Genomic DNA, 14,603 nt, shown 5'->3' with positions numbered 1-14,603 from the left:
AGCTAAGAAAATGTAATAACTTAATATAATACTATATATTCCTCTTTTATGTTTGAAGTATGAGGGGAAAAAATCGAATAAAATAGTGCTGTTCATCCTTAGGTTGTCTTTGCCATGGAGAATTTGTAAATGTAGAGTATGTAGAAGTGAGATAGGATCAGCACCTTTCTCTAATGGAGACCCCCTGGCTATTTGCAAATAGACAGTTCTTCCTTGTGACTGCAGGGGAGAAAAAATACCATTGGCAAGTGCAAAAGTTCATGACCCCTTAAAGAAAGGATTTTCCTTGTTCTTTTTGCTTGAAAAGTTTGTATAGCCAAAGGCTACAAACTGTAATTTATTTCAGAGGCCAATGTAATATGAAATTGTTCGAAGATTGGGCTGACATAGTAAAATAGCAGCAATTTTTTTCTCTTACTGTTCGTCACTTTTATCATGCTGTAGAATATTTTTTAACAAATATTTTGACCTTTTTATTTACAAATCATATTACAGATAAACAATTCCATATAACTGTTCAAGTGTAGTTTATTTGTCCATCCCACCCCCACTCTGTCTTGGCTTTCCTGCCTTCACGCCCACATCTGTAAATAACTCTATCCATGAATCTATGAAAAATAGGGCATCAGGTGATGTCTATCTTCTTCCATAATCACCTTCTCGATAAATAAGCCCCTGCATTTATCAGCCATTTTGTTCCCTTTCTGCCTTCAGATTTTCTAAATTCATGAGTTTCTTCAGAAATCTGGTGGTTGGCCATGGATCCACTCTTTCAATATTGACCACTTAGCCTCCAATGGTCATTTATGGACTACAGTCTGAAATAGTACTGATGTTGGAATCACTGCTGATGCCTCATGAAAGAGATAAAAGCATCTTGTTTTCTACCTGTTATTTGATGCAAAGGGAATAATACATTTTACCCCAAAATCTTAACCATATGCATGTTAATATAATTTTTGCTGAAAGTCTATCTTTTTATGGACTCTTTCATAAACTTAAAATATCATTAATGAATATTAATAAACTAGAATAAATTCTAGATATTTTAGCATTGTTAGGGCAAAAATACAAAAAATAAAACAAATTAAAACATTGACTAATTCCCATAATCCCATAATGAATAGTTTACTGTTTTCCATACTGGTTCTCTCATGCTTGCTAAGAAATGGGAAAATCTAACACGGAAGGTAAATATATAAGCCATCAGAAACCTGGAAAAGAGATTTTCTGGTTTCAATTTTCCTCTTTCATTTAATCTAATGCGTGTCCATCTTTTACTTTGTAATGCATTATAATTGCCAAAATGCATACGATCCCCTGATCTGGAATGCATCCATATGACCCCGTCAGCGATGAACACGGCATTTGAGGGGTTCAATGATGGGGACGGATCAATAGCCATTCCCCGTCATTGCACCTGCAACTTACAAAGAAATTAGCTTTTCTTTGTGAAATTTGATGAAGAAGCCGAATCGAATTTTGTAAACTTCGCTCAACACTATCTGTCTGCATCAAAAGTGTCTGAGCATGTGGCGGAAGCATGCTGCTTTGTTACTGAGGATACAGAAGATCATAGGGCCCTACAGAAAGAGCTGAAGGGGGCATGTAACTGCATTCCAGATCAAGAGCATGCATATGGCTAATTAGAAAGGTAGTTAAGCTTTATATTAAATAAAAGAAGTGGAAACTGAATAGTGGCTCAGTGGTTAGTTCTTCCCTGAAGCTCTGGGTTCAAATCCAAACTAGTACTTCATTTACATTAAGTTTATATGTTCTGCCTGTATATGCATAGGTTTCCACCAAAACATACCTATAGGTTTGTGATGGCTAACTTCCGGAACTCCAGCTTTGGAAAAATGACAACTCCCAAGATGCACAATTGCTTTGTGCATCTTGGGAGTTGTAGTCTTACCAAGATGCACAATTGCTTTGCTGTTCTCAGAACTCCATAGAAATAAATGGAGCATGTTGAGAGTCACAGTTTCACCACAGCTGGAGTGCCGGAGGTTAGCCATCACTGCTTTAGGTTAATTTTCGAATTTTTGTTGTAAGCCAAAATGGGGTCAGGGGCAGATAAGAGTGATGGCAATCTCTGTACAGCCCTGTGGAATATGCAAAAGTTAAGCACTTTTTCAAATAGTCTTGATGAAAAATATCCTACATTTTTGTGGATACATTAATTATGCAGACATTTCTCAGTGGGTGCACACTACAAACAAATCCTATGTAGTATGATCTTGCAGCTCTGTGTTACTCCTTTTACTCTGCCCCGTCTTTCACTGTCTCTAGGTTAGTAAGGAGATAGGAAGTAACACAACACTTTATTATAAGACTATACATAGGATTTCTTTGTAGTCTGTTACCATGGAGATGCCTACTTTATGTCTATATATTAGCTATAAACAGTTATGTTTTTTAACCAACCCGACTTATAAAAAAAAAATTGTATTTGATGTGAATTGGCGTAGTTAGGTGGTTTCAGAGGTAAACATACTCCATGATCTAATTATTGAGACTCTGTCTATGCTTAGGTGAGGTTAAGAGTTTTCTACTGTAAATTTGAGAGTTCTCTTACGATATAATCTTATAATGTGTCCTGAGTCAATTTGAAGCATAAATCCTTATAAACACCCTTTATTAAACTCCTACGTAAGAGGGTAAATGCCATAGAGGCAGACCTGCAGCTTCTATAGAGCCCTGGGATAGAATATTCAAGCTTTGGTAGGGCCTATGAATTTTGATACTTGGTGACAGAAGCATGTTCAGGACTCCCTCTACAAATAAACTGTGTTGTTAAGTGACGGGGTGATGACCCAGCATCATGGAATGGGCTACGCATTGAGTGAAGACAAACATCAATACTTTCTGTCCAGGGTCGCCAACCTTGACCATAATGGAACGTCCCATTTTGATCTTTGCTCTTAGGATCTCTCTTCGAAAAGCATCATTGCTCTTTTCAAACCTTTATAGAAGGACTTGCGTATCGAATTTTTTTTAAAAAACTACCATATTCATTGTACAAACCATAAAGAAAAAGACAATATTTGATTCAGTTTTTCAGAAACTGTTTTCAGGATTACAGAGATTGTCCATTTAGTTAACACGAGAGATCTTCATAAGTGTAATTACAGTGGATGCATGGTTAACAATGTGCATGGTCCATTTTCAATTGAACACTTGATGAGAAAACTCTAATTATCTGCACAGAGCAGAGGAAAATTCACTTTTTCCAGGTCAGCTCTAGAAAAGCGGAAATTATACGGTACTTACAGCAAATTGAGTACTTGATTTTTTTTTACCTTAAGTAGCTGCTATTAAAGGTAACTTCAGTTTTAATTATAAAGTTTTGCTTGTTAATGTGATGTTCCTCCCATAGGAGTAGATTCAAGGTCTTATGTCCTAGGTCTGTTATCCAACAGGCTCCAGCTCCATGTTCTACATATGATCTACATACAAAATAAGTACAGTATCATGTGTATACAAAATAACTGTGGAGCCCCAGTTGTGGGTCTTCAACACAGTGAAAACCAGATATCCCTCAAAGGAAGGAAAACCGAGCAAAGGGGTGTCCCCATTACAGAGATCACCAAATCCACCATATAAACCTCTTCAGGACACATGATGTACCGGTACAGCATGTTGTCCTGGTACTTAAGGACACATGATGTACCGGTACGTCCTGTGTATTTCCGATCACCGCCGCCAGGGTCCTGTGACCCCTCTGTGTCGCCGCACACCACAAGTCAATTCAGACCTGCGGTTTGTGACTTTTACATGCAGCGGCGGTTGCGGTCGGCAGTGCCATCGGGTCCCTGTGGGGCTGTAGGGGGTACCCAATGGCATGGAAAGCAGCGCTCCCTTCTGGTGACGAGCCTGTGAGATCCAGCCCCCTGGATCTCACAGACCGGAAGCTGTATGAGTAATACACACAGTATTACTCATACAGCTAATGCATTCCAATACAGAAGTATTGGAATGCATTGTAAAGGATTAGACCCCAAAAAGTTGAAGTCCCAAAGTGGGACAAAAAATAAAGTGAAAAATCGCATCCACTTTGTTGGTACTGTTAAACACTGCATCATTTTCTTGCACAAATTTGCACAAAAGGCCGGAAATAATGTCACCTCTTTTTTGGATTCACTCTTGGTTTTGGCTTCAAAAACTGCATGCAGAAACCTGTCCATGTAGCCATACCCAAAAGCTTATATCAAAGGATATCTATACATTGACAGCCACTTTTATTGCTCCAGTGAATAAAAAAATAATAATACATTTCAAATATTAATTGAAAAATCAACTACATTTTTTGTGAATGCAGCTTCTATGCAAACCTAGGCACCTCTATGGTTACATACTACAAACAAACCCTCTGTAGTCTCATCCTGCACTAACACAGTCTTCTATCTACTGTTCTTCTTACAAACCTAATTAGTAGATTAAGACAAAGACAAGTGGATGGGAGTATGACTGAAGAAGCTGAGTAGTAATGTCAAACGAATATCCAAACAATGGCTCTAATTTGGCTTCCATATTTCCTAATGGAAATTCACTTCATGAGATAACCTCTTTAAATAAAATTTTATCTACCATACGTTGACCACTGCAATACAACGTCTTTAAGAAAACTGTAAATAATACCAGATATACAGATGGACAATTGGAATTTCTGGGGCTCCAATGCAACATATTTAACAGATCCCTCAACTCTGGTGTGTCATTATAGTACTGAACTTTTTATATAGGGCAGAGTGACCTTAAGAACCTCATCAGGCTAAAGTCCTGATCTGTCTGCATCTTCAGCACCCCCTACACAAGGGTGGGACCATCTGTAGTTACGCCCCTGAGGATACAATAAACCACCAATTGCAGTTGTTCCCATGAATTATAATTTAATATGACTTATTTTTATTTCTTTGTATTTTACATTACTTTACCAGAGAACCGGAGCTGTTGGAAAGGCTATAAGCTTTGCGGGAATCGGCGCTGCATTTCCAATAATAAAGTCTGTGATGATGAAGATGACTGTGGGGACAACTCAGATGAACTAGACTGCAAAGGTAAGCGCCTATTATTTCAACTAAATTTTAAATTCTTTCCTCAGACAAATGGCCACATTTTGGAATGTAATTGTTCGGAAAATGAGGACGCAAGATGTTGTTGAGACACAAGCAGAGGGTTTACCAGAGACTGTCCAGATAATATATCTCTTGATATTCCCAGATGCACAGCACTTGCAAGCGCATCATGCATTCAGAACAGGATATTAACGATGAATGTGTCACCGTATCTTGTCCGAAACACAACATTCACAATATTAAAATAATCTCCGGAGGTCAAGAACAATGTCAGTACTAAAGAGTACAAAGAACAAAGCAAAACCACAGTGCAGAATGCGTTTACTGTGTTATTGCGGATAGATATTATGAAATTACTGCCTCTATTAGTAGTAATTATGTAGTACTTGTCAGAAATGGTAATTCAACACTATTGCATTACTTGAAACTCTGTAATTTTGTAAACTCCTGGGTCCCAATGGGAAATCTGTGACATTGTTCCAATTATAATATGGTTGTGTTCGTATGTGGCTAAAATGCCATTGGGTTTTCTTAGACACCAGAGTCTGTGTGCAGCTACTACCTCTATACCACTTGATATTAGGAAATTCCATTTTACTTGTAGATTCGAGGGGGTACTATTTCTCCTTGTGGAGAGGACATAAGCAGACAGAGTCTTATAAGACATGCAATGATCCTCTGGGAAAAAGACATGCAAATTAGTTCCTAGTTGTTCCTATGGTGCCAGCAGTTGGAAGGTAGCTATAAGGCATTGTTGGAGCTTTTAAACAGGCCGTGAGACATAATGTACGATTATATAGTAACTATAAAAAACAAAATTGCGCATACAATATCTACAAATATTACAATCTTTATTAAAGGGGTTATTATCCAATGTCATAAACAGCGCCCTCCCACCAAGTGCCATGTGTTTTTTCATGCAAAATTTTTCCAACTTTTAGCAATTTTACACCACTTGCTCTTGTTTAGATCAGCTATATTAAAGGGGTATTCCCATCTTAGACAATGGGACCGCTGGGACCCGCACCTATATCGAGAACTGAGGGGGGACCGCTGTGGCTGGAGGACCCCAGATTTCCCGGGGTCCGTCCACCACCAAGTGCTAATCCCTGCCTCTCCCATATAAGTGAATGGGAGCATGCCACGCATGTGGAGGCCATGCTCCCATTCATTTCTATGGGGAAGACGGCATGCGCAGTGCGCTCTACTTCACTTTCGGGGCTTTGTTCTCGATATAGGTGCGGGTCCCAGCGGTAGGACCCACACCTATAAGACAATGGAGGCATATCCTAGCGATATGCCCCATTGTCTGAGATAAGAAAACCCCTTTAATGAGTTTCACTCAGGATTTATCACTGCAATTTTTTAAATAATCAGAACATTTGCAAACACACTCCAGTCCAGGGATTGAAGTAGAAAAAACATAGTAACATTTCTAGACAGAACTATTAGGTTTAGGGATACACCAAATTTAACAAAAAAAATGATATTTGATAAATATGTTGCAAATATACCAATGCAAACTCAAGCAAAACTGACTTCAAACATTACCCTCATGTTAAATTCCTTGCTTTGCCTTTGAGGGATGGTTGAGTCCCACTCACCTGCATTAAGACAAAAAAAATCTCCACACTGGAAGAACCACGGCCGACTTCAATGAGGCGCCAACAATTATGCTCCCCATCGGGAATGCCAAACACTTTTTGTTTCTTTTTTTCTTAACAACTTCATAATTCATGACACCTAAAACTTTGAAGACTAAAAATGAGTCTATAAGTAATATATCTATAGCTCAGATAACAATATGCCATATACATTTTATATACAGTAACTATGGAATAGTCTTGGGTGCGACTATTCGAATTACAAATTTGAATCGCGAATATCGCCACTTCGAGAATTCATGAAGATTTTGAATATAGTGCTATATATTCGTATTCGAGAATATTCTAGATTTCTTTTTTTCCATCTGACCCCATGATCCGTCCCTGCTTCTTGCTTGTGGGCCAATGAGAAGGCTGCAATGTCTTTGTCTGAGCTTAGCAACATCCCTAGCAACCAATAGGAAAGTTACCTACCCCTTACTATATAAGAACCTCCCCAACAGCCATTTTCTGTAGTTTTTTGCAGTTCTGAGAGAGAGAGCAGTGACATTGCTGTGCTCTGTGCTTTCCGGTGTCATTACATTAGATAGTTAGTTAGCTTATATAAATGATACAGATAGTTAGTGGGAGATAGTCAGTGTAGGTTATAGGCTCCAGTGCAGGGTGTTAGGTAGTGTGATAGGTTCTGCTGTCCATACATACATGCTACAGACATAGTGCTGTGATGTCACAACAATACTTAGTGCACCAATCAGTAATATGTAGTCAGACCTTCCTGAAATGTCAAGTTGAACAAATTGCACCAAAATATGTGAATCATTAATTGCCGATTTGAGCAATCGCGAATATATTGGAGCATCCTATCTGCATATAAAGCTATTGTAATGTTCTGCCATGCCAACTATTTTCTTCAGTCTCAGGAAACTTCTAGCAGCTTGGAAAATGCAGTAACTGTGACCCATGTCTGTATTGCACGCACAATACACGCATATTACATTGCCGATTTTCGCAATCAACAAAATAATGGCGAATTCTCAAATTTATGAGTATTCGCCCAAATTACCCCTGGCGCTCATCACTACTATGGAATCACAGGATGTTACATATACACCTCCGTGTCCTGTGACCAGAAGACAGATTTCCTCCAAGCTCTCACTACTTCCCCCGGGAGAAGAGGAAGAAATGGATACCCGTCAGCTTAACAAAAAATATGACATATTTATAGAACCAGGATTGGTTTCCAATTTCCAGGAAGCCCAGTCATTGACTATCCACATTCTTCCATTTGGGTGAAATGAATGAGGGGGCTGGAGAACATTGAATATTGAAACATTTTGTTTGGAACTTTTCAAATCTCCCTCCAAAAATAATTCCCTTCCTCCATTAATTGGTTTATCAGGGGGAGCAGATGCTTGTTTGATGTTTGTACATGGCAGCCAGAGGTGTTAGATATAACTAGTGATGCGCAGCATAGGCAATATTAGTTTTTACGATATTTCGCAAATTTTGGGCATATTATTCGCCATAAATTAGCAAATTCTAGAATTTGTGATCTCACGTCATTATTTTCTTGATTGCAAAAATCGGCAATGTAATATTCACGTAATGCGCGCGCAATACAGGCGTGGGTCACTTTTGCTGCATTTTTCAAGCTGCTAGAAGCTTCCTGAGACTGGAGAAATGCACAGTACAGTAATTTCTATCACACTACCTAACACCCTAACATCAGCTACACTATATCAGGATATAACCTACACTGACTATCTACCATTATCTGTATTATATATATGAGCTAACTAACTATCTAATGTAATTGGATAAGGAATAGGATCCAGATGAAAGCACAGAGCACAGCAATGTCACTGCTCTCTCTCTCAGAACTGCAAAAAAACTGCAGAAAATGGCTGCTGGGGAGGTTCTTATATAGTAAGGGGTAGGCAACTTTCCTATTGGTTGCTAGGGATGTTGCTAAGCTCAGACAAAGACATTGCAGCCTTCTCATTGGCCCACAAGCAAGAAGCAATGAGGGTACTGATGAAAAAGAAATCTAGAATATTCGCGATTACAAAGATATAGCACTATATTCTACATCTTCACGAATTCTCGAAGTGCTGATATTCACTTTAAAAATTCATGATTAGAATATTTGCGATTAACGCTAGATATGAAAGAAAGATGAGAAGATCTATATCTGTAAAAAATAAATCAAGGCAACTGAACTTACTGTAGATTTCTTGAAAACGTTTCACTCGTTCTTCCAACGAGTTTTCTCAATTCTGAGAAGAATTGAGAAATCTCGTTGGAAGAATGAGTGAACCGTTTTCAAGAAATCTACAGTAAGTCCAGTTGCCTTGATTTATTCTTTACAGATATACCATGAACTGGATAAAGGAGAACCTTCACAGACATGAGAAGATCTGTCCTTTTGTACCTCTGTAGATGGCAGAGGTCCATCATGCTGGGATAGAGAGGAGGCTTCAACGCACTCAGCCATTTGTTCCTTCTCTTCCCCACAAATCACATGTTATATACCTCCATACTACAGATACACAGTGGATATAATTTTATGATAGATATTACAAGTATGTACCCCCACATCATATTTATGACAGAATAGTATGTTATATCTACATTCATAAATACATACATCTACAAAAACTTCACACCGGCAAAGCATAAAGTCATACAATAGGGAAACATTATTTTATCATTTTCCACTTACTTATGTTTTTTTGACACTTCCGCAGATGGTTGTATTTAGAACCTTTGTTTTATATGGTTGTTTAATTGCATTTTACATGCGCTCATTTTGCACAATTTCCTGAGCATTGAAAAATCCAAGGTTGTGAGTTCATTTTGAATTGAAGCGGACATCTGCTGTAAGGTGACAAGAACCTGAGCGGACAATCGCCAGCCCCGATAAAATGTACCAGGTCATGCATTGCTGCTTTCTGGCACCCCTTTCATCTGCTAGGAAGACAAGTAGAGTCACACATAGTTTATCCAAAATATAATAAATGACCGATGTAAAATCATTTTGGCTGCTGATTTTTTTTTCTGTTCTGGCCAAACACTAAGAGCATACAATTAACTTGTAACTACGAGGTTCAAATGCAGCTGGAATAAATGTATTGTGACCAAGGGAGATAAAAAATAGAGTCAGTCTCGTACACACAGCAAAGACATGTGCAGGTGGCTGTATGATGCACATGGAGACTCATCGGCTTCATATGTTGAAAATGTTCTCCCTTTAAAGCAATATTTTGAGGGAGCATTAACCCCCCCATACATACAGTTGAACTTACTACATTCTTTTCTATATGAAATGGACAGAAAATACATCCACACATGCCTCAGTATGAACCTTTGGGCATCCAGGGATGCAGCAAGGCATCATGTCTTATTACATGACACTGTTATATGTAATGCTACAGCCATGTTCATTAACCCTAAATTGTTCTCCTGGGCATAAATATTAATGACCTCTCCACAAGATAGGCTGCTGGTTGCTTTGACCTTTTTAAGCCTGTGTGGGCCGGAGAGCTCGGAGCCCTTCATTCAACATATTGATTCATAGTTGCCGGTAAATCATTTCTGTGTTTAGTACAGAAGCTCCATCAGAGACCTTTACACATAGTGAAGTAAAACGAAAATGAACCTACTGTCCCCTGATGTCAAAGGGAAAAGCAACTCCTGGCACAGATAGTAATCAGTGCAGTACATGTAGAACAGGTAGAGAGCAGTGCAGTACATGTGGTACAGGTAGAGTAATACAGTACATATAGTACAGGTAGAGAGCAGTGCAGTACATGTAGTACAGGTAGAGAGCGGTACAGTACATGTGGTACAGGTAGAGTAATATAGTACATATAGTACAGGTAGAGAGCAGTAAAATACATGTAGTACAGGTAGAGAGCAGTACAATAAATATAGTACATGTATAAAGCAGTACAGTGCAGATAGTACAGGTAGAGAGCAGTACAGTACAGATAGTACAGGTAGAGAGCAGCTTTGTACATGTAGTATGGGTAGAGAGCAGTACAGAACATGTAGTATAAGTATAGAGCATTACAATACATGAAGTACAGGTAGAGAGCAGTACAATAAATGTAGTACATGTAGAGAGCAGTACAGTAGATGTAGTATAAGTAGAGGGCAGTACATAGCATCTAATTTCAAGGCAAGGTACTGTATGTACAGTAGTAACCTGTTCTGTACAGGGAGTGCAGAATTATTAGGCAAATGAGTATTTTGACCACATCATCCTCTTTATGCATGTTGTCTTACTCCAAGCTGTATAGGCTCGAAAGCCTACTACCAATTAAGCATATTAGGTGATGTGCATCTCTGTAATGAGAAGGGGTGTGGTCTAATGACATCAACACCCTATATCAGGTGTGCATAATTATTAGGCAACTTCCTTTCCTTTGGCAAAATGGGTCAAAAGAAGGACTTGACAGGCTCAGAAAAGTCAAAAATAGTGAGATATCTTGCAGAGGGATGCAGCACTCTTAAAATTGCAAAGCTTCTGAAGCGTGATAATCGAACAATCAAGCGTTTCATTCAAAATAGTCAACAGGGTCGCAAGAAGCGTGTGGAAAAACCAAGGCGCAAAATAACTGCCCATGAACTGAGAAAAGTCAAGCGTGCAGCTGCCAAGCTGCCACTTGCCACCAGTTTGGCCATATTTCAGAGCTGCAACATCACTGGAGTGCCCAAAAGCACAAGGTGTGCAATACTCAGAGACATGGCCAAGGTAAGAAAGGCTGAAAGACGACCACCACTGAACAAGACACACAAGCTGAATAGTCAAGACTGGGCCAAGAAATATCTCAAGACTGATTTTTCTAAGGTTTTATGGACTGATGAAATGAGAGTGAGTCTTGATGGGCCAGATGGATGGGCCCGTGGCTGGATTGGTAAAGGGCAGAGAGCTCCAGTCCGACTCAGACGCCAGCAAGGTGGAGGTGGAGTACTGGTTTGGGCTGGTATCATCAAAGATGAGCTTGTGGGGCCTTTTCGGGTTGAGGATGGAGTCAAGCTCAACTCCCAGTCCTACTGCCAGTTTCTGGAAGACACCTTCTTCAAGCAGTGGTACAGGAAGAAGTCTGCATCCTTCAAGAAAAACATGATTTTCATGCAGGACAATGCTCCATCACACGCGTCCAAGTACTCCACAGCGTGGCTGGCAAGAAAGGGTATAAAAGAAGAAAATCTAATGACATGGCCTCCTTGTTCACCTGATCTGAACCCCATTGAGAACCTGTGGTCCATCATCAAATGTGAGATTTACAAGGAGGGAAAACAGTCCACCTCTCTGAACAGTGTCTGGGAGGCTGTGGTTGCTGCTGCACGCAATGTTGATGGTGAACAGATCAAAACACTGACAGAATCCATGGATGGCAGGCTTTTGAGTGTCCTTGCAAAGAAAGGTGGCTATATTGGTCACTGATTTGTTTTTGTTTTGTTTTTGAATGTCAGAAATGTATATTTGTGAATGTTGAGATGTTATATTGATTTCACTGGTAAAAATAAATAATTGAAATGGGTATATATTTGTTTTTTGTTAAGTTGCCTAATAATTATGCACAGTAATAGTCACCTGCACACACAGATATCCCCCTAAAATAGCTAAAACTAAAAACAAACTAAAAACTACTTCCAAAAATATTCAGCTTTGATATTAATGAGTTTTTTGGGTTCATTGAGAACATGGTTGTTGTTCAATAATAAAATTAATCCTCAAAAATACAACTTGCCTAATAATTCTGCACTCCCTGTAGAGTGTCCCTTCTTGACTCTACATAATGCACTGATTGACTGTTCACTGTGGGAAAATCACAGGTGTTTAGCAAATAAAATGCTCTAATTGGCTGGATCTCCGACCCAATCACCTGCACTGCAGATCAGCCTAAGTAAGCTGAATGTGGTTTCATTTCACAATGTCCCAGGAGCCTCGGCCATTATAACGGGAGGGGCCCTCTAATCAGGGAAGGCTCCTGGGTGCAGCGGCGGTTTTCATACTTGTGGTCAGCAGACGGCAGGGTCATATAAAATTCATTTACAGAATCAAAATTATTTCAAAAGCAGAGGGAAATGTATTAATAATACAATTACTAATCAATGATTTCACAGATACTGTAGATGGCGGTTATTCACATGCTTTTATTTTTCTTTGACCTTTGCTCAGTTTCCACATGTGCCTCCACGGAGTTCCGCTGCACCGACGGCACGTGCGTTACCAAATCATCACAATGTAACCAGATGATTGATTGCTCCGACGCCTCTGATGAAAAGAACTGCAGTAAGGGTTTCATGTCAAAGTCTATTGAAACTTTTCTTGGTGGGGATGGGATGTGCAGCTTAAAGGGGCTGTCCCACGAAAAGTATTCTACAGTTTTCAAACCAGAACTTGGGTCTGAATACTTTTGTAATTGCATGTAATTACAAATTCTGTATAGCTACTGAGTTATTCAATAAAATGTATCTGTATAGCGCCACCTATTTTCTTATTTCTTTGACCGGCTCATTAAGATGGCCGCACATGCTCAGTTTCATCTTTCAACTGCCTCCTGAACTGTGATAGGGAGAGATGAGACACGCACCCTTAACTCCTCTTGAGCATTCAGCTACCTATCTTGCATCTGCACCGCTGCCCCTATTAACAGCGCAAGCACAAAGGCTCTGTTTCTGGATCAGCGACTGCATATGCACAGCTACACTTTGTGGTAGCGGCGCACACATTGCCGCCGCTCTAGCAACTGTAACAGAGCCTTTGCGCTTGCGCTGCTACTTGTAGCAGCAGTTCCTAAAGGTACTAAATTGTCAGGTACAGCCAACACGTTTGGCCCTGTCAGTCAAGCAGTGGGAAGCGTCTTTGGCTTCGGGGTCACCCCATTGTTCGTGCAGATTTCTGCTTGATGAATTCCGACAAATCAAATTGCTCACCTCCAATTCTTGGAAATCTTCTATAAAGGGGTTCTCCGGGCTTTTAATATTGATGACCTCAGGATAGATCATCAATATCAGATCGGCTAAGGTCCAACACCCGGCACCCCCGCCGATCAGCTGCTTGAAGAGGAGGTGCACGCCGTGCTAGCGCTGCCTCCTCTTGACTGTTTACCTTTTCGCCATCGCCTCTGCAGCGGTGAGCAGGTGTAATTCCGCCTAACCGTCCCATTCATTTCAATAGGATGGATCGTTCCCATAGACTTGTATAGGAGCGATACATCCCATTGAAATGAATTAGACGGCTTGGGTGTAATTACACCTGCTCACCGCTGCAGAGGCGACCGCGAGAAGGTAAACAGTCAAGAGGAGGCAGCGCTGGCACAGCGCGCGCCTCCTCTTCAAACAGCTGATCGTCGGGGATGCCGGGTGTCGGACCCCTGCCGATCTGATATTGATGACCTATCCTGAGGATAGGTCATCAATATTAAAAGCCTGAAAAACCCCTTTAAATCTTTCACCCTTGTAGTGCAAAGTATCTAACAAAGATCCCCCTGATGTTAGGCCCATTCTTGCAATGGTTTTGCAATAATGTTAGCTTGTATTTTAAATAAAGCTAAATGCATTTTCAATGAACATGTAGGTCATCAGTTAACAATAGTCTATTACCCTCCAGACAATACCGACTGCTCTCATTACTACAAGCTTGGAGTGAAAAAGTCTGGATTTATACCCTGCAATTCCACTTCCCTGTGTATTCTGCCAGAATGGATCTGCGATGGCGCAAACGACTGCGGGGACTATTCCGATGAATTAAAATGCCCAGGTAATTTCCAAAGCGCAATTCTGCCGATGTATCTGCTTGGCTTTGTGGAAGTGTCATATAACAGGGCAATAAAATGCTGCCTCTATAAAGACATGAAATTAGCAGACACTCAGCAGAGAAGTCCTCACACAGACTGGAAAAAAAAGT

General features: G+C 40.0%; 1 protein-coding gene across 1 annotated transcript in view; it reads left to right on the top strand.

The window, feature by feature from the left end:
• The window catches only part of LRP1B (LDL receptor related protein 1B), a 1,294,122-nt gene that overhangs the window by 1,040,718 nt on the left and 238,801 nt on the right, over positions 1 to 14,603 (top strand). Inside the window, 3 exon segments of the mRNA XM_044303104.1 lie at positions 4,941 to 5,060; positions 12,873 to 12,986; positions 14,307 to 14,456. Of these exon segments, the coding sequence (XP_044159039.1) occupies positions 4,941 to 5,060; positions 12,873 to 12,986; positions 14,307 to 14,456 (384 nt within the window).

The sequence above is a fragment of the Bufo gargarizans genome, chromosome 8 (assembly GCF_014858855.1).
Source record: "Bufo gargarizans isolate SCDJY-AF-19 chromosome 8, ASM1485885v1, whole genome shotgun sequence".
NCBI classification, from domain to species: Eukaryota; Metazoa; Chordata; class Amphibia; order Anura; family Bufonidae; genus Bufo; species Bufo gargarizans.
This window is presented reverse-complemented; position numbering and strand designations above follow the sequence as displayed.